Genomic DNA, 26231 nt, shown 5'->3' on the forward strand with positions numbered 1-26231 from the left:
CAACCTCCATCTCCTGAGTTCAAGTGATTCTCCTGCCTCAGCCTCCTGAGTAGCTGGAATTACAGGCATGCGCCACCACGCCCGGCTCTCTCTCTCTCTCTTTTTTTATTTTTTATATTTTTTATTTTTAGTAGATACGGGGTTTCTCCATGCTGGTCAGGCTGGTCTCGAACTCCTGACCTCAGGTGATTTTTTTTTTTTTTAATATAAACATTGCTGGGGTGTAAGGGTGGGGGTTGCTCTCCCTTCTCATCTCTGCAGCAGTCTCTTCAGGTTGGCTACCCTCCTTTCTCTCCTCCATTCCTGCAGCCAAGATCAGCTTCCTGGAGAGGGTGCAGGCATGTGGACTTTAAGGCAAAGGGAAGAATGATATTGTATTCTCTACAGGAAGTGAGCAATATTGACAGGCAAAGCTGCCATTTTTAACATTAAAAGTGTGGTTTCACTAAAAAGCTTTTTATGCTTAGAACACAGTTTAAAGAATTAAAGAGGAGATCTGTGCTTTCTGTAGAAAACAACTGCCCACTGCCATGTTCACAAAAGGGATATCCCCTAATGGTGATAAGCGTGTGGATTTTGAGGGATGTCTTCCCCTACAGGACCGTGCATAGCTTCTTGAATGGGAAAAGGCAATGGGCACAACCATGGCACTCAGAGAAGCTACAGGAGCGGACCGGCAGGGAACCTGGTGTGGGCTGGCAGGTACACTGGTGACAAACTGGTGGAGGCTCTGAAGGAGGGTTCCTGATGAGGGCTCAGGTGGCAACTGTGACAACACATGACTTGCTAAAGACACAAAAACTAGTTCAGTCTGTGAGTCTCCAATATTTCAGAAAAGAACACAGGTGTATCTCATGTGCTCCAATTTTAAATGCAAATGATTCAAGAAAATGAATTTTCAGCTGACACTGAAAAAGGTTATGAAGAAAAACCAGGGCCCCACTGCAACCAAACTAATTCCCTGACAAGTGCAGAAAGTCCCATCATTTAAAAGATTTAGATTTTTAAGAATAGTAATGCATGTACATAGTCAAAGAGAGAGTGAAAGAAAAGAATATGAATATAAATTATGTAATTAAAGCCACTAAGAATAAGGCCACTGCTACAGCCAGACCAATGACCCTTTCCTAGATCTGTGTCATCTCATTGCTTTCCATCTCCAGCGTCTTCATTCAAATGGATTATTCCGAGTGAGAACTCCAAGGAAAAAAAGTCACCAATGCATTTAAGAATGCGGAGTATAAAGTACATTTTTTAAAATTCTACTTGAATCATAATAAAATTTAAAATCTCAGTGTAGAAAAAATTAACTACATTTTTCTATCACAACAGTAATGCACACCCACTGATTTTTTCTTTCTTTTTTTTTTTTTTTTTTTTTTTTTTTTTTTTTTTTTTTTTTCTTTTTTTTTTGATATGGAATCTCTGTTGCCCAGGATGGAGTGCAGTGGCTCGATCTTGGCTCACTGCCACCTCTGCCACCTCTGCCACCCTGGTTCAAGTGATTCTCCTGCCTCGGCCTCCCAAGTAGCTGTTACAGGCACCTGCCACCACACCTGGCTAATTTTTGTATTTTTAGTAGAGACAGGGTTTCATCATCTTGACCAGGCTGGTCTTGAACTCTTGACCTTGTGATCCACCGGCCTCGGTCTCCCCAAGTGCTGGGATTACAGGTTTGAGCCACCATGCCTGGCCTATGATTTTAAAAAATTCAAACAGAAATAATTCATTTAAAAAATGGCAGAAAACCTAAACAGGCACCTCACCAAAGAAGATATACAGCTGGCAAATAAGCATATGAAGACATGCTCAACAACATGTGTCATTAAAACAGTAAGGTACCATTAACATACGATCGGAATGGCCAAAATCCAAAACACTAAGGACACCAAATGCTGGGAAGGGTGTGGAGCAGCAGGAACTCTCATTCACTGCTGGTGGGAATGCAAAATGACTCAGCCACTCTGTCAGACAGTTTGACAGTTTTTTGTAAAACTAAACATATTCTGGCCATAGGATCCAGAAATTGCACTTTTTGGTGGTTATCTAAACGAGTTGAAAATTTACACCCACATAAAAACCTGCACTTGAATGTTTATAGCAGCTTTCTTCATAACTGCTCAAACTTGAAAGCAAACGTTTTTCAGTAGATAAATAAATAGACACACTGTGGTGCATCCAGACAATGGAACATCATCCAGGGCTACAAAGAAATGAGCTAGCAGTCATGAAAAGACATGGAGGAAACTTAAATGCATATTAATCAGTGAAAAATGCCAATCTGGAAAAGCTACTAACATATGATTTCAACTTTATGACATTCTGTAAAAGGCAAAATTATGGAGACAGTAAAACAATCAGTGGTTGACAGCATTGTGGGAAACGAGGGATGAACAGACAGAGCACAGAGGATGTTTGGGAAAGTACAACTATTCTGTGTGCTCTTGTAACAGTGGATACATGTTATTACACATTTGTCCAAAGTCACAGGATGTACAACACCAACAGTGAACCCTGAACTATGGACATTGGTTGATAACGATATGTCAGTGCTGGTTCACTGATTACAACAAGTGTATGTACCAATCTGGTGCTAGAAGTTCATGACGTGAGAGTCTGTGTATGGTGGTGGTGAAGGGGCTGTGAGAACTCTCTACACTTTCTGCTCAATTTTGCTGTATCTAAAACTACTCTTTTGAAAAAAAATTTTTTGGCTGGGTGTGGTGGCTCACACCTGTAATTGCAACACTTTGGGAGGCCAAGGTGGGTGAACTGCTTGAGCCCAGTTCAAGACAAGCCTGAGCAACACGGTCAAACCCCGTCTCTACAAAAAGTAGAAAAATTAGCCAGGTGTTGTGGCACACGTCTGTAGTCCCAGCTACTTGGGAGGCTGAGGTGTGAGGATCACCGAGCTTGGGAGGTTGAGGCTCCAGTAAGCCATGATTGTGCCACTGCACTCTAGCCTGGGCAACAGAGTGAGATGCTATCTCAAAAAAAAGTCTATTAATTAAAACAAAAAGAATCAAACATAACAGATAGACAAAATGCAAAAAGTCTGTCACCATCCTCACCTCAAATTCCCAGTCCTGTTTCCCAGAAGCAATATAAGATTAATGAAATCCTATGTACCTTTCTAGGACTTCTATACATATATAAGATAAAAACTAGATATAATGTTCCCATAGTCTCATTTTTCCTTTTCTTTTTAATTAAGGACTCAACTGAGTTTTTTACTGGGCACATGCCCAACCTACGGGCAACATATCTTCCAAGCTCCCTTGCAGTGAAGTAGGGCCATGTGACCAAATTCCTTACCGCGTAATATGAACAGAGGTGATTCCTTTCCCCTAAGAGGAAAGTGCTTCCCCTCATCCATTTCTCGTTCCACCACCCTTCCCTGTGGGCTGCACTGTGGCTATGGTGCTCTGAGCTAGCTCTGAGCACAAGGAAGGAAAGTCTACTCTGGCCGTGGGTCTGAAACTCTTGCATACCATGGAGCCCTTTGACAGTGTGGTGATGCTATGTTTCTACATTCATAAAATGTTTCTATATTCGTAAAATAAAACACAAAGGATCACCAATTATATTGAAATATAGTTATCAAAATGTTTTAAAAAACGTGTTACAGTAATGCCTGTGCCTCCTGGTTAATGCATTAAATAACAAATTCTGGTTGAGAATAAAATTACTGAAATTTCAAAGTAGGGTAAACACATATGATATTTTTGAGACATCTGCAACAACAAAAATATGAATGAAAATACCTGTCATTTCTACTGGCTACAGAGTCATGGTTTCTGCTAACACTATGAGGCCTGCTGGCTCCAGTCACAATGGAAGGACACACTAAACTTCACTTGCAGTTAAGTGAAATAAAGATCCAAATTCACAAACCTCATGCTTCTCTGTGGAATGGAGGGGCAACCAGAGAAGGAACTTAGGTTCCTGGACAACTTCATGGGAAAAAGCTGCTATTCTCCTTAGGCCACATGCTCATGCCTGGACTACTGTGGCACAGAGACAGAACTGGCTCAGGGCAGTTGTGTTTAGGGGTCACTTGATACAAAAGTTTAGCATTAGTGCTGACTGCTACCTGTGAACACTTTACAACAATCAGATGGGATTACATCAACCATATCACGTAGAGAAACAATATGTGGGGTGGTCATGAGTTGGCTCTGTAAGCTACAGCATAGGTTCCAATTTCAGTTCTGCCACTTTCTGCTGTGTGGACTGTGGAGTAGTTACTCAACCTCTCTTTGTCTCAGTTTTCTTACTGAGTGAAATGAGGATAATGATACCTAGCTAATTAGGTCACTATGAGTGTTGACACATGGAAAGTGGTGATTAAGAAAGCATCTGGCACACTATAAACCCTCGATAAATGTTAATTATCATTACTATTAGAACTTGTACTATTAATGTCTGACTGTTTTTCTCACCATCCTAGACCTCTTTCCACATAGGATATAGAAATCTGGTTTTTTTCCTTCAAATCTTCATCGTAATGAACTAAATGAATTTGGTAAAATTCATTTGACCAGTCCCTAATTATGAAGTGAACATCTAGGATGTTTCTCAAAGTTTCACTCAAAAGGTTAACACAGCAATTATAGGGCAAGCTCTCTGACACTCCTCCACCAAACCTTTCATCATAAAATTGTGCATCAACTTTATTGAGGTCCAGTTTACATACGATAAAATGCACTCATTTCAAGTGCACAGTTTGATGAGCCTCATAATATTTTCTAAAAATAAGATAGGCAGAAGTTATTAAATATCTACTGAATTTTTTTCCTGTACAAACAGTCTGGCCATGCTTTTTATTAACTTTTCTATTTAGGCATTAAGTGATTTTCTTATTGATTTATTAAAGTTATTTATACATTAAATACGCCCACCTTTTGTCTGCCATATTTGTTGAAAACATTATTCTGTCAGTTACATTTTAATTAAATCAGGTGGTTGAAAAAACTTTGCATAGTATAAGAAACCTTAATTATTTTCTTTCATGTTTTATAAAGAACTTTCCCATTCTGAGACATGATAAAGGTCAATCTTCACTCACTTTCTTCATCCAGCATTTCAAATTACTTTCCAAGGAGAGCTTCCTCTGACTGGGCTGACTCTCTCAATGTTCCATGCTCAGTACCATGTGCCCAGCACTGGTTACTCTCTTTGCAGTTGTCATTTTATAGCATGTGTGTTCACAAGCCTTGAAAAGGCAAGGGCCACGTCTATATGTTGTTCACCACTGTGTTCCCAGAACTTGCCACAGAACCTATCACTGTAAATATGTTTTCTAATTTTTAGGTTTTCAATATTTACATTTAATTCTTTAATCACCTGAGAATCTATTTTATGACCGAGTATAAACAGTTTCTATCTTCATTTTGTCCCACCATTTACAGAAGAATCCTTCCTTTTCCCACTGTTTTGGCACATACTTTGTCATGTATGTATTACACACACACACTCACATACAAAGATCAATCTACACAGAGTTCTTACTATCCTGGGTCTGTGGCAGGGCTATTTCTTGGATTACATTGTTCTGCCTGTAGAATGTGTCAACATGGCATTGTTTTGATTATTGTGGAGCTATATTATGTTTTAATATCTGACAGAACAAATCTCTTCTCAAGGGCCATTCTTTCTCTAAATGTATTAGTTAAAATCACTTAAGCCTTTTTCTAATAAAAGACAATCTTTAAAATAAATTATTAAATTAAAATAGCAGGGAGCTCCTTGTTTCTTTCTTTTGTAATTTCATGGATTGTTGGGAGCCACACATGTGTCTACTCACTTGAGCAATCCAGCCCGGTGGAAGACGTAGAGGTCCTGCTCGACAGTGCAGGTGTTGAAAGGGACCACCTTCACAAAGTTCTGGATGAGGATGAACTCAGGGGTGAGATGGGGCAGAGAAATTACACAGAAGTTCTTATCCTAACACCATCAAAAACCAGGACACAGGGAAAGAATAAAAAACCATTAATCAAAAAACAAATTCCTTTAAAAAAAAAAAAAAGAAAAATAGAAGCAAAATGTGTTGACTAAGGAGAGGATACTCAAATTACCTTTCCTATAATTTGGGAAATAATCACATAAAATTCAGGAAATAAGCAACTACGAGAGCTTACAAAAAGTATCTTTGTGCCTCACTGAAACCTGAATAAATGAATCTTATAAACAATGGCACTCATCCAGCATAACTCTTCTGTGGTAGTAGATTTTTAAACCAAGAGAATTCACACTTGCAAGTTCACTTGTGTCACCAAGTCAATGAGGCAGCATGGCGTCCTAGCAAAGGCCCCTTGATTACTAAGTGACTTTACACCAGCTGTGGTCCCTTCCTCTTGTGAGATGGGAGGGTGACACTCCAGGACTTTTTTGGCTCTAAAATTCTCTGATTATCCATAATCAGATGTGTATGTATCTTATCATGACATGATCCCAGTTGCGTGAACAGGTTCATGGGCATCATTAAACCCAGGCAGTGGGTTTAGTTAGCAGACACAGGAGGTCCTGCATGTCCTGAGGGCTGCTATTCACCTATTCTAGGCATGCCCTGTCCATACAGTAGCCAATGACATGTGGCTGGTATGGTGGAGGAACTAAATTTTAAATTTTACTGCATTTAAAATAAAAAAACTGATAATTCTGTTACTGGAGAAGATTTATGTGTGCTTAGATTATGCCAATCTACTTAACCAACTGTAAATTTTATAACATCTAAATACAGATCAACTATTTCTGATGAAAATTTAGGACTTGTATTGAGATGTGCTATAAATGTGAAATACACATTAGATTTCAAAGACTTAGTATGAGATAAATAATGTAAATAGCTCACTAATAATGTTTCATATTGATTACCTGTTGAAATGATTAAATTTACCCAGGCACAGTGGCACTGTAATCCCAGTACTCTGGGAGGCCGAGATGGGAGGATCACTTGAGCCCAGCAGTTCGAGACCAGCCTGGGCAAGATGGTGAGACCCTGTCCTTACAATCCTTTTTTTTTTTTTTTTTTAATTAGCTGGGAATGGTGACATATCTCAGCTACTTAGGAGGCTGAGGTAGGAGGATCCCTTGAGCCAAGAAGTTTGAGGCAGCAGTGAGCTATGATTGTACCATTGCATGCAACAAAGTGAGACCCTGTCTCTTTAAAAAAGAACTGGGACATATTAAGTTAAATGAAAGATATTATAATATAAATTTCATCTGTTCCTTTTTCTTTTTTTTCCTATGGCTCTTGGAACATTCAGAATTACCGATGTGGCTCACACTCCATCTCTGGACAGTGCTGCTCTAGGCTGTCTGAGCTTCACACAGCCGCTTGATTCTCTGCCAGGTCCCTGCAGAAGCAGCCTGCTCTTCCCACAGCTAATTTGTCCCTTTGGGATCTCGCCTTCTCTTGAACCCTGTGAAGGCATTACTTGTGCTAATCCAAAACCCTGGGGACATTTGTGTAACTCAAAGGACTGAATCACTGTTTGACCTTATCTTCCCTCTTTTTAGCAAATTAGCAGGGCTCCTTTTGGGGAACCTGAGAGTCAAGTTGCTGAAATACTCAAGTTGAAAATAAGAACTGGGTGCCAAGCCTGGGTGGGCTTCCTCTGGGAGGGGGAGAGTAACTATAATGAGTTGCTTCATCTTGGATTTGAAGGATTAAGGATGAAGCAATCAAGGTTATTATTTTCCTGTCGTCCATGTTCTGAAGTCAAATGGAATTGAAATGTAAACAGCTCTTTTACCTTTTTAAAGCCAGCATTACTTTTATAATGTTAAAGATTTACCTTTACATGGACTTTAAAATAGGAAATAATTAAAATTACTGAAATTTATTTAAGGAGTCTTTGAGGGAAACTGACTTTGTAAATCCTATGTTCAGGGTAATCCACATTTTTTGGAAAGTGTCTTAATTATCAATTTTTTAAAATTATGATGGAGAACATACTGCCTTATTACAAAGTTTATAATAATAAAACTGAGGAAATAAAACCTAATGTCACACAGTTTTAAGATAAAATAATTAAAGTATACTTGTTTTTGCCTCATTAGAAAGAGGAAAAATGAAGCAATAGATATTTTTCTTGAAATCAGTCAACTGAAGAAGTGCAGATGTTGACTTTACTTAATTAACAGGCTTGTCTTTATAAAAATGCATTTTGTCCCTCAAAACTTCCTTCCCCATCTTCTTTCCTTCAATAAAGAAGTGTAAGAGTCTGGTTAGATCTCCATCCCTAGACAACAATGAGACAAGAATGTAGGCAGGAGCCGGGGACACCCTGACATGGAGAATCTTCTTTGCACGCGGATGTTACCCTGCAGGCCCATTCACCAATGGGGTTGAGCCCCTTCCACAAGCCAGGCATGAAGTCAGGCCTGAGGATCTAGCAGGGAAAGCAATGCCAACCTGAAAATCAACAAATTTCTGCTTTGCTACCCTCAGAAAAGCAATATGATGATTTCAGAATACCTGGAGCCAATATAGTCTATAAAATAAGATAGTGTTATTCACTTTCATTTCTGACATTTTCATATACTACTTTGAATGATTTGACTCTCTAAAAGAAATTTAGCATTTAAAGAAAACTGCTAAAATAGCATGACTTAAAAATTCGTGAAAATGACAATAAAAAGAGAAGTATTTTTATGAGCTCATGACATGCCATTGACCTTACTCTCAGAACACAAACCTCAACATTCATAGCATAATAAATTTATGGCATTTTACTTTTCTACAACTTCTCTAAACTTACAAAACCAGTTCTCGAAATTCAGCATGTACTTACAGAAAAAAGGCTGAAAACAAAATTCATAAAATCCAGCGATCTGTAAACAAGACAGGAAGCACTGTCACTGCCCTTCAGGCAAATGCAATCAGTGGACATTTACAGAGATTTACGGCTCCCTCCCCTCGGGAAGCGATTAGCCAACCACTAGTCAGAATGTGTGTCTAGCTGAACACTAATGGGGTGCATAAGTCATAAGCTTCGTATGTCAGTAATAAAGTATTCTGTAGAACTGAAGACACTTTCACGTCAATTAATAATCTCTGTGCATTTGAAAAGCCAAAACAAAATTGGTCATTCTGCACCTATGATCCTTCCCTTTTGTTTTGGAAGAGTTAAGAGGAGAGGTGAGAAATATTATAGGCTGCTTCTGATCTTTTTCCTTTTTATGTGTGAAAGATTTTCTGAGTAGATGTAGATGTACGTTCATAGGCAAACCACACCGGATCACCAAATTCCTGTTTCAAAATTCAGAAAGTATACTCTAAGCGCAATCATATTTAAATGCACAGATAAATATAAACCAACAAATCTAGAGAGGCTTTACAAGGTTTTAGATGTAAAGAACTTATCTTTTCAATCTCTCAGGTCTCCATAAAAGCCGAAAGCTCAAGATGAAAAAAGTAAAAGTACAACATTGTTCCAGGGGATGCTGGGAGACTGGGAACGCGTTTAAACAGCTCCTCTGAAGAGGAACTGTCCAGCCTGGTCATCTTTTAGACACTCCAGAGCCTTCCACTCTATTGAAATGGGTCAATCATTTCCTCTTTGAGATGGTTCTATGGACAGATGAGGAGTGGGTGGGTGTGCTAAGATGTGGAATCTAGGACCGAGGGCAGCGTCCAGTGTCTGGACCACAGGGGAGCAGCAAGCACTGAACATGTGGGTGTTTTGGAGGGCAGGGTGGATGGCTGTGAGGTCTGGTGGGCGCCGGGCCTTTGCCTGCCCAGCACCATGCGTGCCTCCTCCTTGCTGTAGCCCTGCTGGGTGTCAACTTATCTCCCGCTCAGATATTCCATGTGGCTGAGGCTCCAGCTGCAGATCTGGGGTAGAGCATGAGCCAAGGGATGGAGCCCATCTTTTCCATCTCCTTATGGCATGGGTTTGTCATGGCTGTTGGCTCAGGAATGAACACACAGTCCTGTTAGGCCTCATGGGACTTTGGTTGGAAAGCTGGGCCCAACCCAGGAAGTCCTCCTCACTGGATTTTGATGCAGAGCTGAGACTGTCAGTGGTCTTAGACCTGGGATGGGGCACTCCTCTGAGAAGGGGGCCAACAGGAGGAAGTAGGGTGATATGGTTTGGCTGTGTCCCCACCCAAATCTCACCTTGAATTATAGCTCCCATAATTCCCACGTGTTGTGGGAGGTATCCGGTGGGAGATAATTGAATCCTGGGAGTGGTTTCTAATATACTGTTCTCCTGGTAGTGAATAAGTATCATGAGATCTGATGGTTTTACAAGGGGAAACCCCTTTCACTTGCCTCTCATTGCCTCTTTGTCTGCTGCCATGTAAGATGTGGTTTTCGTCTTCACCCATGATTGTGAGGCCTCCCAACCACATGGAACTGTGAGTCCATTAAACCTCTTTTTCATTATAAATTATCCAATCTTGAGTATGCCTTTATCACCAGCATGAAAAAGGACTAACACACAGGTTAAAGAGGTAGAGAGGGAAACTGGGTCCTTGATTTGGCTATCTAAATCCTAGATCAAGCCATATTAAAAATAGTCTCACCACTGGAGTCATCCTTACTTATGTAAGGCAGTTATTCAGTTTTTTTTTTCCAAAGCCAGTTTGGTTGGATTTTCTGTTACTTGCAAGCAAAAGACTCTAGATAATCAGTAATCCAAATCCAAGTTCTCCAAAAAATGCAAACTTTACAGAATGGGAGCAGCATGTGGTTACCTAAGTGATAATTTTCCAGATTCCCAATTGTTGCATAGGTGGGCCAGTTTTCTTGTTCACTTCTATAGCCCTTATTAAAATTTTACAGACTAGAATCTCTGGATGGGGCTTAGGAATTTGTGGTTTTTTAAAACTGCCCAGGAGAGTAGGAAGTGGGCCAGGTTTGGAAATTACTGGGTCTGTAAAGTTAAAATGTTGGTCCACTGATGCCAGAAGAGATTCTCACTGTGGCAGCCAGCCAGGAGGTCAGTACTTGCCTTGCTTCGTATTTCTCATCAATACAAAACAGCTGAATACAAAAAGCAGCTGAGGCTCCCCTATAGATGGGGCGGAAGTGGACGGGCTCTTCAGGCCGTAAGAGTGATGCCAAGCTCCTACTGCTGCCACGGTGATCCTGTGCACAGCCAGGGGAGGCCTCACTGAGTTTTTCTATGTCCTAGAGCAAGGAGAGAGGAGGAGCAAGTGAGAATCCCGTCAATACCCTGTAATTTAGTGGGCTGGTGGCTGCATCATCTCTACATGACACCATTCAGAGGACAGGTAAGACTGTTTCACCCGAAACAACTCATCCTGGGCCAGGCCTGATTTTAAGGAGAGGTCCTTAATGAGATACTCAAAATTTATAAAATGTTTTTAAAAACTACTTCTCCAGTGAGAACACATGGACGCAGGGTGGGGACACTGGAACCTGCTGGCAGTTGAGGGGCAAGGGGAGGGAGAGCATTAGGACAAATACTTAATGCATGCCGGGCTTTAAACCTAGATGACGGGTTGATAGACGCAGTAAACCACCATGGCCCATGAATACCTATGTAACAAACCTGAATGTTCTGCACATGTAACCCAGAACTTAAAGGAAAATTAAAATAAATAAATAAAGCTGGTTGTGAAATGAAGGTCTCACATGAGACAAATAGTTTCAGTTGGCCTTTGACATAGGGTCCATCTTTTAACTGCCTCCGGATGCAGGGTCTAGTGGGTGTTCTTTTGTGTGCAGAGACAACAGATCGCAGGAAAGAAAGACACAAGACAGAGATAAGAGAAGAATTCAGGTGCGTCCGGGGGGACCACTACTACCAAGGCGTGGAGTCCAGTAGTGGCTTGGAACACCTAGATGTGCTGATATAAACTGTATACAAGACAGGGGGGCAGAGTAAGGAGAGAGAATCATCTGACGTGATTGATAGGGTCAAGCAAATCACGTGCTTACAGTATAGGGGGCCTCTTCCCTTGCAGGTAGCCGCTGCAAGGGAGGGAGGCAACTATGTCAGCATTTTTCTACACACTTACCAGAAAGATCAACGGCTTCTAGGATTCCCCTACTCTCATTTCTCACAACTTCTAAGATAATTGTATTTCACATGGTTGGGTCTATACTATAAGACTAGAATGTTTTTAGGCTATAATACTAAAGCAAAAATTAATAATAAAGAATAATGATTTAATAAGATTGATTATATAATTGATTATGTGATTGCTTCTAAATATATTTGGTATCATTGCTAAAACTAAGTAATCAGTTATTTACTGGGACAGATTGTGCCTTCAGTCTCTTGCCTTGGCACCTGGGCAACTTTCTTCCCACATCCTGGGGTAGAGATTAGAGTGTGGTAGTGTTATATATATATTATAATAACTCCGGAAGCAAAATGCCTCTGTCCCCAAAACTGTTTTCATTGTGATACAAGCATTTTGAATCTTGGGACTGGTCAGGTGGTCCTGGGAGTAACTGTGGCGGGGAGGTGGAGCCCAGGAAGGGCCAATGGAACACAGCCACCTGGAATGTCAGGGCTGAGGCTGTTCATTTTGGGTTAGGTGCATCTAAAAAAGGGGCATTTCTCAGAAGATGATTCCTTTTGAGATTGCTCATGGCGTTCTTTTAAATCAAAGTAATACATGCATATAGAAAAATTTTAAATAATATTAGCACCAAATATTTCTTAAGAAATTAGCAGTTCTCTGTCCTTCTAAGTCTCTAACCCCATTGAATAGAATTTTCAACCTTTTCATTACTTTGGGTATTTATTTACCTCTATATTTCTGGGCAATATGCTTATGCTGCTGTTTCTAAATTCATCAGTTTTTAGAATTTCCTACTGGACATTGACATAATGACTAGATTAATCCCGCTTACACTACCATCCTCCCCATAGCTTATCCCCCAGGATAATGACATCACGATTCAGGGTTAAATCAGTAAGTATTCACACTATTATGAATGTGTAAGTATTTTGTTGTTGCTGATCAAAGTAGTATAAATGACAATGTTTTCAATTGTGTGCCTAGTTTTTATTCAACTTGTTTCCTAAGTTTTTCACTTGCTTAATCAGATTTGCCAAGTGTTCGTCACTATTCATTTCCAAATGATCAGGCACTGGAGATAATACATGAGCTTCATTTCTTCTCCCCTCTAATCTGGACTTGCAGCTCTGCCGGCCTGCCAGTACTGCAGCTCCGCTTTCTTAAGTTCTAGGTCTTTTCCTTGTCTTTTTTGTTCATTTGTTTAGGCCCTTATATCTCTAGAGTACATTTTTAGCTTCGTAAAAGCAATACGCGTGAGAGGCAAAAGTCCACAGACGCTGGCTAACTGGAGCCCTTCATAGGGCGATCAGGCAGAGATCTGGCATTATTATTGGGTGGCCACCTTCAGAGACATTATCTGAAGGCATTTTCTTTGAGGCTGTCAGTTTTTGGGGGACTTAAGCTCTCCAATATCCTGCATGAGGAACTGTATTAGGTGGAACAGTGGCCCTCAAAGATGTACAGGTCCTAGTCCCTGGAACCTATCTTTCAGGGCACAGGGACTTCGCAGATGTCAGTGCTTGAGGAGTTCTGTGATGAGGAGATGCTCCTGGATGATCTAGGTGGGCCCAGTGGAATCACAAGGATCTGCTAAGAGGGGGGCAGCAGGTCTGAGTCAGAGGGAGGAAGATGTTGTGCTGCTGGCTCTGAAGATGGAGGAAGGGGCCAGAGGGCATGGAACACAAGTGGCTTCTAGAAGCTGGAAAAGACAAGGGAACAGATTCTCCCCCAGAGCCTCCAGAAGGAACATGCACCTTTCAGCACCTGAAATTCAGCACACTCAAAACCATTTTAGAATTCTAACCTCCAGAACTGCACAATAATAAATCTGTGCTATAAGCCACCAAGTTCGGGGTAATGTGTTACAGCAGCAATAGAAACTAATATAAGGCCTGGCTCCTGGCATCAAGAAGGTGTGGCTGGAGGAGGGGCCGTGGAGTCCTCTATTTGAAATGGAGAGTTCCACTTACTTGTCTGTTCTCCATCCTTCGCCATTATAATGCCCATGCGGTGGAGCGGCCTCTGTTCAATTTCTCTAGAGAACAGTCATTTCATCCTCCCACTTGGGGTGTGGCTGACAACCTAACTGGAGTCTTCAGGGATCCAGTGTTCCTCACTTCACACCAGCCTGCCCAGCCTTTTCAGCCCAGTCCCTCACCCCGCCTTCTGCAAACCTCCAGTCTTCAACCTTGTGTAGAATTCACACAATTTTCACCAGTCTCTCCTTTCAAAAAGATTCTTGAGTTTCACCTTCCTCAGCTGTGCTAAGCCAGTGTAAACTCCTCCATCGATTTTTTTATTCTCAATATTTTTAAAGTGCTTATCTTCCAATATCTCCTCTCCATCTCTTCTTTGTGGATTTGTGCCCTTTTTATTCCTTTACTGTCATTTCAGTGATTTTCTCCAGAAGGGAAAGGAGATAAAAATAGGAGATCAATCCACCTTGTTGACTCAGGTGTCTTCTGGGGTTCTAACATGTTTGATATGGTGGTGGGGCCAGGCATGCCATCTCCCCATCCACATCCTTGCTTGGGTTCATAAGGAACGGGTACCCTCTTAGGAATATTAGAAAGAAAACTGCTATCCTCTTCTGCACCTCGACTCTCCTCCCTATGGCACAGGGCATGACTGGCTGGTCACTGAGTCTCCTAGCACAGGTTGCCCCAGAAACACACCCTGAACTAAGAGTCTGAGAGTCAGTAGTTTACTTGGGGAGCAAAGCCAGGAAATTCTGTGAGGGGAGCGGCATGTGGGGCAAGGAGAGCAAGGCTACCAGCATGCGGCGCTTCAAGATATGGGTTACTACAGTGAATCAATCCCATCCAAAGCTCTGGGAGCCAGGAGAACACAGTGCAGAGTGGTCCCACCTAAGGGGCAAAGGAGCTGGGGTATTGATTCTCCAGTGCCTTCAGTCATTGGCTGATGGCTGCTCCCTCAAACAGTCTGCCCTGCTGCAAACAGAGCATGGAAGGAACACCAGGCACTTGCAGTTCTCGTCCTGAGGGTGCTCAGGCAGGATAAGTGCTAGAGGATACGGGTAGGGGTCCAACAGCATATGCTAATGTGAGATTCAAAAGCTGGATCCTGTGCCTGCATCATGCTGTCTCTTTCTGGCAGCACATCCTGCTCCCAGATTGTGTGCTTTCTACTCCCCTCCAAGTAGTTAGCCGGGAGTGGGGAGACCCTGCCCCATGGGTGAGTCCTGCCTACAACTATGTGGGAGCATTTAATTCAGTAAGGAGAAATGGGAGCCCATTTATGTGCTCGGTCCTAGCTTTCTTCTCTGGTTCAGTGTTAGCCAAAAGAAAGGGTTGTTTCAATCCCTAGCTGACTTCTGGATAGACTCCTTCACTGGTCAGAATCTAGAGGGGAGAGGGGTTGGAAAATCTGGCCCTCTGGCAGAATTTCAGTGTCTGGGCTTAGTGTTCAATGAAGCTGACCCAGTATCTCTATGAATATGAATAAGTCCCATGTTCTGTTCCCTTCTCCAGGGTTCTCCAGGCTTCTGCTGCAGAGTCAGTCCATCCATCACCAAGAGGCTCTTGGGATACTACTGAAATTCCAGGACTATGTTCAGCCTCAGGGAATGAAAATGCCTTACTATACCAATCTCCCACTCAAAAGCCGTAACACCCTCCTCAGGAAAAGTTCGAGATCCTGAGCAGGGTTCACAGGGCCCTGCCAGTCTCTTCCTAAACCATCAGGCTTCTGGTGGAGAACAGAAGTACACTCCAACGGAGTGGTCAAGAGACTACCTGCAAAAGCATGGGCGGGGTGAAGGGAAACCAACAAAGGATGGTGAAGTCCCCAGGAACGGCCACTGCACTGGTGGAGGATGCTACACCCATTGGCCTGAATCTGTAACAGGAGGGAGGAGTACCCAAATCCTGAGATGCAAGTGAATGACACATATTAAGAACACATCTAGATACTGATAAGAGTGTATGTATGTGCATATGATACACAGAAAACTTACAAATGTTTTACCTCTCCAAGATGTTTTCTTTTTGGGCAATGGGAGGGAGAGAGAAGGTGTATTTACTAAAATTTTTGCAAATAATTTATGTAGAAAATGTGACTTACAGTCCAGGCTGTGCAGAGGATACAGAAGAAAAGATGAATCACAGCAGGGGAGGAGGTAATGAGGTGAGGCTTGCTGCAGCAGGTCCTAAAGGAGGTGGTAGGTGGGAACTGGTGGAGACAGCCAGAGAGGTCAAGAGGAGGAAAGGGCACAAAGCCTCAGAGGTAGAAAGGTGTGAAGCCCATGGGGTGGCCAGCAGGCACGCAAAGACCCTCCACAAACCCTACCTCTGGTTCACTAACTCCATTTTGGACCACTGATAAAGCTTCCTCAGATGCAGCTTCTCCAGCAATTTTTCCCTGCAAATGACAAAAGCAAGACACGAAAATTAACCAACACCTGCAGTCGTTTGGCATCCAAGCTCTGGAGCCAGCTGCCGGGGTTCAGATCCTGGCTCTATGGCTTACTGGGCTTGTGGCATTGAGAAACTTATGTAGCCTCACTTTGCTCCTCTGTGAAAAGCGGATGAGAAGAGCATCTATTTCATAAGGATGTTGTGAGGATAAAATACAGACAGACAGAGAAACAGATGTTTAGCATAGTGTTGACACCTCCTGATTCTCTGGAGATGTTGCTTATTACTCCATTATTTGTATTCTTCTCTTTAACTTGAAAGCTGCACTAAATTTAAAAACAACAACAACAACTGTGTTGAGGTATTATGATGGTGCAAAAGTAATTGCACCAAAAGGGAACTGCATTAAAAGTAATGGCAAAAACTGCAATTATTTTTGCACACAAAAGTAATTTGCACCAACCTAACAGAATTGACATACAATAAGCTACATATATTTGAAATATACTTTTTGAAAAGCTTTTACTTATGTGTACATCCATAAAAATATCAACACGATCAAGAAAACGAACATGACACATCACCCCCCACGCTTCCACGTTCCTATGTGCCTCTCACTCCTACCCTTTCTACTCTGCCAACCACAGGCAAACACTGATATGATTTTTGTCACTATAGAGTAGTTTGTACTTTCTGGAATTTTGTATTATGGAAATCAAATAGTATTTACTCTTTTTTGATCTGGCTTCTTTCACTCAGCATATGTATTTTGAAATTCATCCATGCTGCTGCATGCATCCGTGGTTTAGTCCTCTTTGTTGCTGAGTAGTATCCACGGTGTGGGTGCGCCTGCTGCCTCCACATCCTCACCCACACTTGGAACACTTAATCATTCTAGTTTTGGACATTCTGATAGATGCATAGTTGTATTTGATTGTGGTTTTAATTTACATTTCTCTAATGACTAAAGAGATTGAGTGTCATTTCGTGGGATGTCTTCTTTTGAAAAGTTCAAATCTTTTGTCCACTTTTAATTAGTTTTTTTATTTTGCATTGCTGTGTTTTGAGAGTTTAAAAAAATACATTGTGGAAACAAGTCCTCTGTCAGATATGTAATTTGCAAATATTTTCTTCCAGTCTGTGGCTTGTCTTTTCATTCTCTGAACAGTATTTTTCAAAAAGAAAAGATTTTAATTTTTGATGACATCTAATTGATCGATCTGTTCTTTTATGTATTATGCTTTTGATGTTGTTTCTAAGAAATCTTACCTAACCCAAGGTCACAAAGATTTCCTCCTCTGTTATGTTTTCTCTAGAGGTTATATTGGTTTCAATTCTATATTCAAGTCTATGATTCATTTGCAGCTAATTTTTGTATATGGTATGAGGTATAAATTGAGTTTTTTTTAAAAAAGTTTGTATATGGGTATTCGATTGTTTCAGAGAGAAGACTACTCTTTCTCCACTACAGTGCCATGTGCCTTTGTCAAAAATCAGTTGTCTATATATGTTGATTCTATTTCTGAATTTTTTCTTCTATTCCATTAACCTACTGTTGACCTTAGTGCCAATACTACACTATCTTCATTACAAGAACCTTATAATAATTAGGCCAGGCATAATGGCTCATACCTGTAATCTCAATACTTTGGGAGGCCAAGACAGGAGGATCACTTGAGGCTGAAAATTCAAGACCAGCCTGGCCAACATGACAAAACCCCATCTCTACCAAAAATACACACAGACACAAAAATTGTAGGTGTGGTGGTGCACACCTGTAATCCCAGCTACTCAGAAGGCTGAGGCATGAGTATCACTTGTACCTGGGAGGCGGAGGTTGCAGTGAGCTGAGATCATGCCACTGAACTCCAGCCTGGGCAACAGAGAAAAAAAAGAACCTTATAATAATTAATCTTGAAATCAGTTAGTGTTATCCTACAGTTTTGTTCTTTTTCAAAGTTGTTCTGGCTGTTCTAGGTTACCTCCATTTTTGCATACATTTTGAAATCAATTAATTAAACTTCTATAAAAATTCCTGCTGAAAATTTGATTGGAATTTTACTGAATTTGGGAAGAACTGATTTAAAGATTCAGTATCCCATGAACACAGAATATCTTTCTAAGCATTTATGTCTTTAATTTCTCTCAGAAATGTTCTATACTTTTCAGCATGGAAGTCTTGTATATCTTCCGTCAGATTTAATCTATAAGTATTTAACATATTTGTACTGTTGTAGATGGTATTTCAATCTGATTGTTCATTGCAATTATACAGAGATAAAATCAAATTTTGCATATTAATTTTGTATATATTTGTTCTAGTAGATATTTGTAGATTCTATCAGTTTTTCCCATAAGTCATCACGTTGCCTGTGAGTAAAAGACAGTTTTAATTATTCCTTTCCAATCTGGATGCCTTTCTTATCTTTTCCACTCTTTTCTGCACTGGTCCAAATCGCCACTACAATTTGGATTAGAAGTGGTAAGAGCAGACATTCTTGACTTGTTCCTGACTTCAGGGGTAAAATAATTAGTCTGTCACCATTATGTGTGACATTTGCTGTTTTTCAAAATAACCTTTATCAAACTGAAAAAGTGCTAAGAGTCTTTACGAGGAATTAATGTTGGATTTTCAAATGTCTTTTATACATTTATGAAAAAATGTACTTTTTTTTTAGTTTGTTAAAATGGTGAATTACACTGATTTTCTTATGTTAAACGAAATTTGCATTCCTAAAATAGACCCTACTCAGTTATGATTATCCATTTTGTATATTGATTCCGTTTGCTAATTTTTAAATTTTTTATTTCAATACCTTTGGGGGAATAGGTAATATCTGGTTGCATGGAAAAGTTCTTTATTGATTTCTCAGATTTTGGTGCACCCATCATCCAAGCAGTGCGTACTATACCCAAAGTGTATATCAAAGACTCTATGTTGATGGGCATTTAGTCTGGTTCCATATTTTTGCAACTGTGAACTATGCTGTAATGAACATGCTTGTGCAGGTATATTTTTCATATAATGACTTCTTGTATACTTGGTAGGCACCCAGTAACTGCTGGATCAAATGGTAATTCTACTTTTAATGCTTTAAGGAATCTCCATATTATTTTCCATAATGGTTGTACTAGTTTGCATTCCCACCAGCAGTGAAAAACTCTTCCCTTTTCACCACATACAAGCCAACATCTGTTGTTTTCTTTTATTTTTAAATTATAGCCATTCTTGCAGGAGTAAGGTGATATTTCATTGTGGTTTTGATTTGCATTTCCCAGATAATTAGTGGTGTTGAGCATTTTTTCACGTTTGTTGGCTGTTTGCAGATCTTCTTTTGAGGATTCTCTATTCATGTCCTTTGTCCACTTTTTGATGGGATTATTTTTTTTTTTCTTGCCAATTCGAGTTCCTTGTAGATTCTGGATACTAGTTCTTTGTTGGATACATACTTTGCAAATATTTTCTCCCACTCTGTGGGTTGTCTGTTTACTCTGCTGATCATTTGTTCTGCTGTGCAGAAGCTTTTTAGTTTAATTAGGTCCCATCTATTTATCTTTGTTTTTGTTGCACTTGCTTTTGGGTTCTTGGTCATGAACTCTTTGCCTAAGCCAATGTCTAGAAGAGTTTTTTCTGATGTTATCTTCTAAAAGTTTATGGCTTCACTTCTTAGATTTAAGTCTTTGATCCATCTTGAGTGGCTTTTTCTATAAGGTGAGAGATGAGGATCCAGCTTCATTCTTCTACAAGTAGCTTCCAGTTTTCCCAGCACTATTTGTTGAATACACTGTTCTTTCTCCACTTTATGTTTTTGTTTACTTTGTTAAAGATCATTTGTTATAAGTATGTGGCTTTATTTCTGGGTTCTACATTCTGTTCCATTGGGCTACATGCCTACTTTATACCAGTACCATGCTTTTTTGGTAGCCTTGTAGGATAGTTTGAAGTCACATAATGTGATGCCTCCAGATTTGATCTTTTTGCTTAGTCTTGCTTTGGCTATGCATGCTCTTTTATGATTCCATATCAATTTTAGGATTGTTTTTTCTAGTTCTGAAGAATGATAATGGTATTTGCATGGGAATTACATTGAATCTGTAGATTGCTTTTGGCAGTATGGTCATTTTCACAATATTGATTGTACCCATACATGAGCTTGGGATGTATTTTCATTTGTTTGTGTCATCAGTGATTTCTTTCAGCAGTGTTTTGTAATTTTCCTGTAGAGGTCTTTCACCTTCTTGCTTAAGTACATTCCTAGCTTTTTGTTTGTTTTTTGAGGTTTTTGTTTGGTTTTGTTTTTTGTTTCTTTTGCAACTGTTATAAAAGGAATTGAGTTCTCTATTTAATTCTCAGCGTAGTCGTTTTTGGTGCATGGCAGTGCTACTGATTTGTGTACACTGATTTTTGTAACTTGAGACTTTATGGAATTTGTTTATCAGATCTAGGAACTTTTTGGGTGAGTCTTTAGGGTTTTCTAGGTATACAATCATATTATCGGTGAACAGTGACAGTCTGACTTCTTTACCAATTTGGATGCCTTTGGTTTCTTTCTTTTGTCTGATTGCTCTGGCTAGGACTTTTAGTACCATGTTGAATAGAAATGGTGAAAATGTACATCCTTGTCTTGTTCCAGTTCTCAGGAGGAATGATTTCAACTTTTCCTTGTTCAGTATAATGTTAGCTGTGGGTTTGTCATAGATGGCTTTTATTACTTGAGGTATGTCCTTTCTATGCCAATTTTGCTGAGAGTTTTAATCATAAAGCAATGCTGGATTTTGTAAAATGCTTTTTCTGTGTCTATTGAGATGATCATATGATTTTTGTTTTTAAACCTGTTTATGTTATGTATCACACTTATTGACTAGTCCTTATGTTAAACCCTGCATCCCTCCATCTGTTATGAAACCCACTTGATATCGGTGTATTATTATCTTTTTGAATGATGTTGAATTCAGTTAGCTAGCATTTTCTTGAGGATTTTTGCATCTATGTTCATCAGAAATATTAGTCTATAGTTTTAGTCTTGGATTATGTCCTTTCCTGGTTTCAGTTTTTGGGTGATACTGGCTTCCCAGAATGACTTGGGGAGGATTATGTCTTTCTTTACCTTTTGGAATAGTCTCAGTAAGATTGGTACCAGTTCTTCCTTGAATACCTGATAGAATTCAGCTGTGAATCTATCTGGTCCTGCACTTTCTTTGCTGGCAATTTTAAAATTACTGTTTCTATCTCACTACTTGTTACTGGTCTGTTCAGAGTTTCTATTTCTTCCCAATTTAATCTAGGAGAGTTGTGTATTTCCAGGAATTTCTCCATCTCCTCTAGATTTTCTAGTTTGTGTATGTAAAGGTGTTCACAGTTGTCTTGAATGATCTTTTGTATTTCTTTGGTATTGGTTGTTATATCTCCCATTTCATTTCTAATTGAGACTATTCGGATCTTCTCCTTTTTTTTTTGGTTAATTTCACTAATGGTCTATCAAAGAACCAGATTTTGTTTCATTTATATTTTGAAAATTTTTGTTTCAATTTCATTTAGTCCTGTTCTGATCTTCATTATTTCTTTTCTTCTGCTGGGTTTGGGTTGGGTTTGTTCTTGTTTCTCTAGTTCCTTGAGCTGTGACCTCAGACCATCTCTCTGTGCTCTTTCAGACTTTTTGTTGTAGGCATTTAATGAATGCTGTGAAGTTTCCTCTTAGCACCACTTTTGCTGTGTCCCAGAGGTTTTGATAAGTTGTGTCATCACTAACATTCAGTTCAAATAATTTTTATTTCCATCTTGATTTCACTGTTGAACCAAAGATCATTCAAGAGGAGCTTATTTAATTTCCATATATTTGTATAGTTTTGATGGTTCCTTTTGGAGTTAACTTCCAATTTTATTCCACTGTGGTCTGAGAGAGTACTTGATATAATTTCAGTTTTCTTAAGCTTATTGAGACTCGTTTTGTGGCCTATCCTATGGTCTATCTTGAGAATGTTCTATGTGCTGATGAAAAGAATGTATATTCTGCAGTTGCTGGATGTTCTATAAGTATCTGTTAAGCCCATTTGTTCTAGGGTATAGTTTAAGCCCATTGTTTCTTTGTTGACTTTCTATCTTAATGACTTGTGTAGTCCTGTCAGTGGAGTACTGAAGTCCCCCACTATTATTGTGTTGCCAGCTAGCTCATTTCTTATGTCTGGTATTAATTGTTTTATAAATTTGGGAGCTCCCATGTTAGGTGCATATATATTTAGGGCTGGGGTAGTTTCCTGTTGGACTGACTTTTAAAAATCATTTTATAATGTCCCATTTTTTTTTAACTGTTGTTGCTTTAAAGTATGTTTTCTCTGATGTAAAAATAGTTACTTCTGCTTGCTTTTGGTTTCCATTTGTGTGAAATATCCTTTTCTATCCATTTATTTTATGTTAGTTTATGTGAGTCCTTATGCATAGGTGAGCCTCTTCAAGACAGCAGACACTTGATTGGTGAATTTTTATCCATTCTGTCATTCTGTGTCTCTTAAGTGGAACATTTAGGCCATTTACATTCAATGTTAGTAATGAGATGTGAGGTACTGTTTTATTCAACACGCTAGTTGTTGCCTCAGTATTTTGGTGTTTTTCTTTCATTGTGTTATTTTTTTATAGGCCCTGTGAGATTTAGGCTCTTTGAGATTTAGAACTCTTTTTAGTATTTCTTATAGTGCTGGCTTGGTAATGGTAAATTCTCTCAGCATTTGTTTGTCTGAAAAATACTTTCTGTCACCTTCATTTATGAAGCAGTTTTGCTGGATACAAAATTCTTGGCTGGCAATTATTTTGTTTGAGGAGGCTGAAGAAAGGACCCCAATCCCTTCTGGCTTACAGAGTTTCTGCTAATAAATCTGTGGTAAATCTGATACATTTTCCTTTATAGGTGATCTGATGCTTTTGCCTAACAGCTCCTAATTTTCTTTCTCTTGACTTTAGGTAACCTGATGACTATGTACCTGGGTGATGATGTTTTTTTGCAATGAATTTCCCAGATGTTCTTTGATCTTCTTGTATTTGGATGTCTAGATTTCTAGTGAGGCCAGGGAAGTTTTCCTTGATTATTTCCTCAGATATGTTTTCCAAACTTAGATTTCTCTTCTTCCTCAGGAATATCAATTGTCCCTAGGTTTGGCCATTTAACATAATCCCAAATTTCTTGGGGCTTTGTTCATTTTTTTAAAATTCTTTTTTTGTCTTTGTCTAATTGGGTTAATTTAAAAGCCCTGTCTTCAAGCTCTGAAGTTCTTTCTTCTACTTGGTCTAGTCTATTGTTGAAACTTTCAAGTGCTTGTGACATCAATGAGTTTAAATTAGCAGTTTTATCTGCCTCAGCCTCCTGACATTCTGTTCTGACCTGCATTTTAGAGCATACCAGTGAGGCTTTGATTTGTCCATTACAAGCCCAAAGGCCTCTGTTTCCCCCAGCTCAAAGTGTGCTTACTGCTAGGTAGGTCTTCTCTGCATGAGGCATTAGAACTTCTCTAATGTCTGACCCCAGCACCAGAGATGCCCCTGATGTCACACGTAGCCCCTAGGCGCATCCCCCAACCCTAGGCGTGGAGGAATGGTCTCTCTCACCTGGATGTTTTCAATGGCATCTGGAGAAACAGGCTCCTGTGACTCCTCGACTATTTTTTGGAAACTCTGGCTGCTACTCCTGAGCTCAGCATCTTTGAGAGAAGGGATATAATAAGGACAGAAAATAGATGATAAATGTCTGCAGAACCACAGAAAATTGGACAGCATAGTCACGTTTTTAAACTACAATGGATCTGAAGAATTTTATTCTAGAGAGCAGTACTTTGAGGTGGGAAGAGTAGATCTCTGCAGCCCACCTGGATTTTGACACTGAGGAGGGATCCTGGAAGTTCCTCCCTCCACCTCTCTGTGCCCTTATCTGCATGATACTGCCCAAGGGAGTTGGGAGTTGTGGAGATGAGAAGATGGTCAATAGACCTGGCCCAGGCCTGGTCGGCAGGAGGACCTCAACCTTTATCAGTTCCTGGGCAATGGGATCCTTTGATAGCCGCCCCTTTTGAAGCTTACAAACAAGGGGTTATCAGCTTCCTTGATGGTGGGCCTTGAAATGATCTTCAGACAGAAGGTGGAAAAGCCCCCAATGAGTTACATCAGTGTTACCTGAATGCCAGGGCTTAGCACAAGGGCTGCTTTCTCATTGTTTGTAAATACTAGGAACTCATGCTTTGCCAGTGGGCACAATGCTTACTTTACTATTTTCTAATAGAAATTATTTTCAAGAAGAACTGGAGCTAAGCATTGGTGTTTTAAGAAGTTCTGGAAAGTCAATGATCAGGGTAGCTTAGGCCTCATGTATTTAACCTTAACTAAAAATTACAGAAGAAAAAATGTCTCATTTTGTCTAAAAAGGTTTTTCTCCCTCCCCCCCCACCCCGCCTTTTCTTCTCTTTTGAAATCTCTCCATCCCTAAGGCGGGTGACCTGGGAGAAGACATCACTGGAGGATGTACTTGCCTTTGTGTCTCACCCAGTGTCTGCTCTGCTGGGGGTTCTCAGCTATGACATCTGCTCTTAGCCTTCGGGCCTCAGCTCAGAGTAGCACTAGGATGCCCTGCTCGTGCCTGCCCCTCCTCAGAAGTGCAGCCACACATGTAGGAGGGTCCCTGGGCCCACTAAAGGCTCCAGAGACTGCTGCTGTCACCACGGGTGTGGGCCTGCTGCTCTGCCTTCTTGTTTTCAAGGGTTGCATCAGACCCTGCAGGGCCAGAGCAGCCAGGGTCCTCTCTGCCTCCTCCTCTCCCATGGTGTTCTTCTAGTGCCAGCTATGACAATGGCCCCTGCAGATGCCTCTCAACCCCAATTTCTGGGTCACTAATGCATTACACCTACTCCTGGAAAAGATGTAGGTAAATGAATAAAATTCTAAGAGAAAAATGTGATGCCCAGGGAGGTGTAAATGGCATAGTCAAAGACGTACATAATGTTGAAGATACGATGTGAGAGAGTCACATCTTAGCATGAAAGGCAGCTCTTTTGGCATGAAAAGAAAATGTCCTGAGAAGAGAGGGTAAAGCACTTAGAATTCCTCTTCCGAAGAAAGATGCTTTGAGGAAAATAAAAACTGTCATATCTCTAGTTCTTGAATATGTTCTGCACCCTGCAGAATTTTCCAGATAAGACTATCTGGGGTTTCTAGCATTCTCATCATGCCAAGAGCAGCATGCTTTTTAGGCTAATTGACTTTGTTGTTGAGATTAACACACATACAAAAAGTGTACAGCTCAGGGAATTTCTACATATGTCTACTCCTGAGCAACAACCATTACCTGTAAGAGTATATAAAACTGGCTGGTCATGGGGGCTCACACCTGTAATCCCAGCACTTTGGGAGGCAGAGGCAGTTGGATCACCTGAGGTCAGGAGTTCAAGACCAGCCTGACCAACATGATGAAACCTCGTCTCTACTAAAAATACAAAAAAGTAGCCGGGCATGGTGGTGCACACCTGTAATCCCAGCTACTCAGGAGAACCACTTGAAACCAGGAGGCAGAGGTTGCAGTAGGCCAAGATCATGCCACTGCACTACAGCCTAGATGACAGGGACTCTATCTCAAAAAAAAAAAAACAACATATAAAACATGTTCAGAACCCAGAAGTTTCCCTCATCTCCCTGTCCAGTCAATACTCCTCTCAAAGGTACCCACTCTTCCAACTTTTACCGTCATTGAGGAGTTCTGCTCACCAGCAACCCTGTGAATTACAGAAGCTTGTTATCAGTATCTACCTATTCTAATGTATTAAAAAAATATTTCTTTTCTAAGTTTGAAGAACTACAAAAATGCAACTACA

General features: G+C 40.3%; 1 protein-coding gene across 4 annotated transcripts in view; it reads right to left on the bottom strand.

Moving 5' to 3' along the window:
- The window catches only part of CFAP61 (cilia and flagella associated protein 61), a 302253-nt gene that overhangs the window by 202575 nt on the left and 73447 nt on the right, over positions 1-26231 (bottom strand). For all 4 annotated transcript variants that reach the window (XM_017541511.2, XM_017541510.2, XM_037743091.1 and 1 more), the window contains 5 exons: positions 23983-24074; positions 16318-16389; positions 10965-11143; positions 8799-8838; positions 5807-5946 (listed from right to left, as the gene is read on the bottom strand). In XM_017541511.2, coding sequence (XP_017397000.1) covers positions 5807-5946; positions 8799-8838; positions 10965-11143; positions 16318-16389; positions 23983-24074 — 523 coding nt within the window. The remainder of the gene's footprint in view (positions 1-5806; positions 5947-8798; positions 8839-10964; positions 11144-16317; positions 16390-23982; positions 24075-26231) is intronic.

This window comes from Cebus imitator, unplaced genomic scaffold (assembly GCF_001604975.1).
Source record: "Cebus imitator isolate Cc_AM_T3 unplaced genomic scaffold, Cebus_imitator-1.0 Scaffold134, whole genome shotgun sequence".
NCBI classification, from domain to species: Eukaryota; Metazoa; Chordata; class Mammalia; order Primates; family Cebidae; genus Cebus; species Cebus imitator.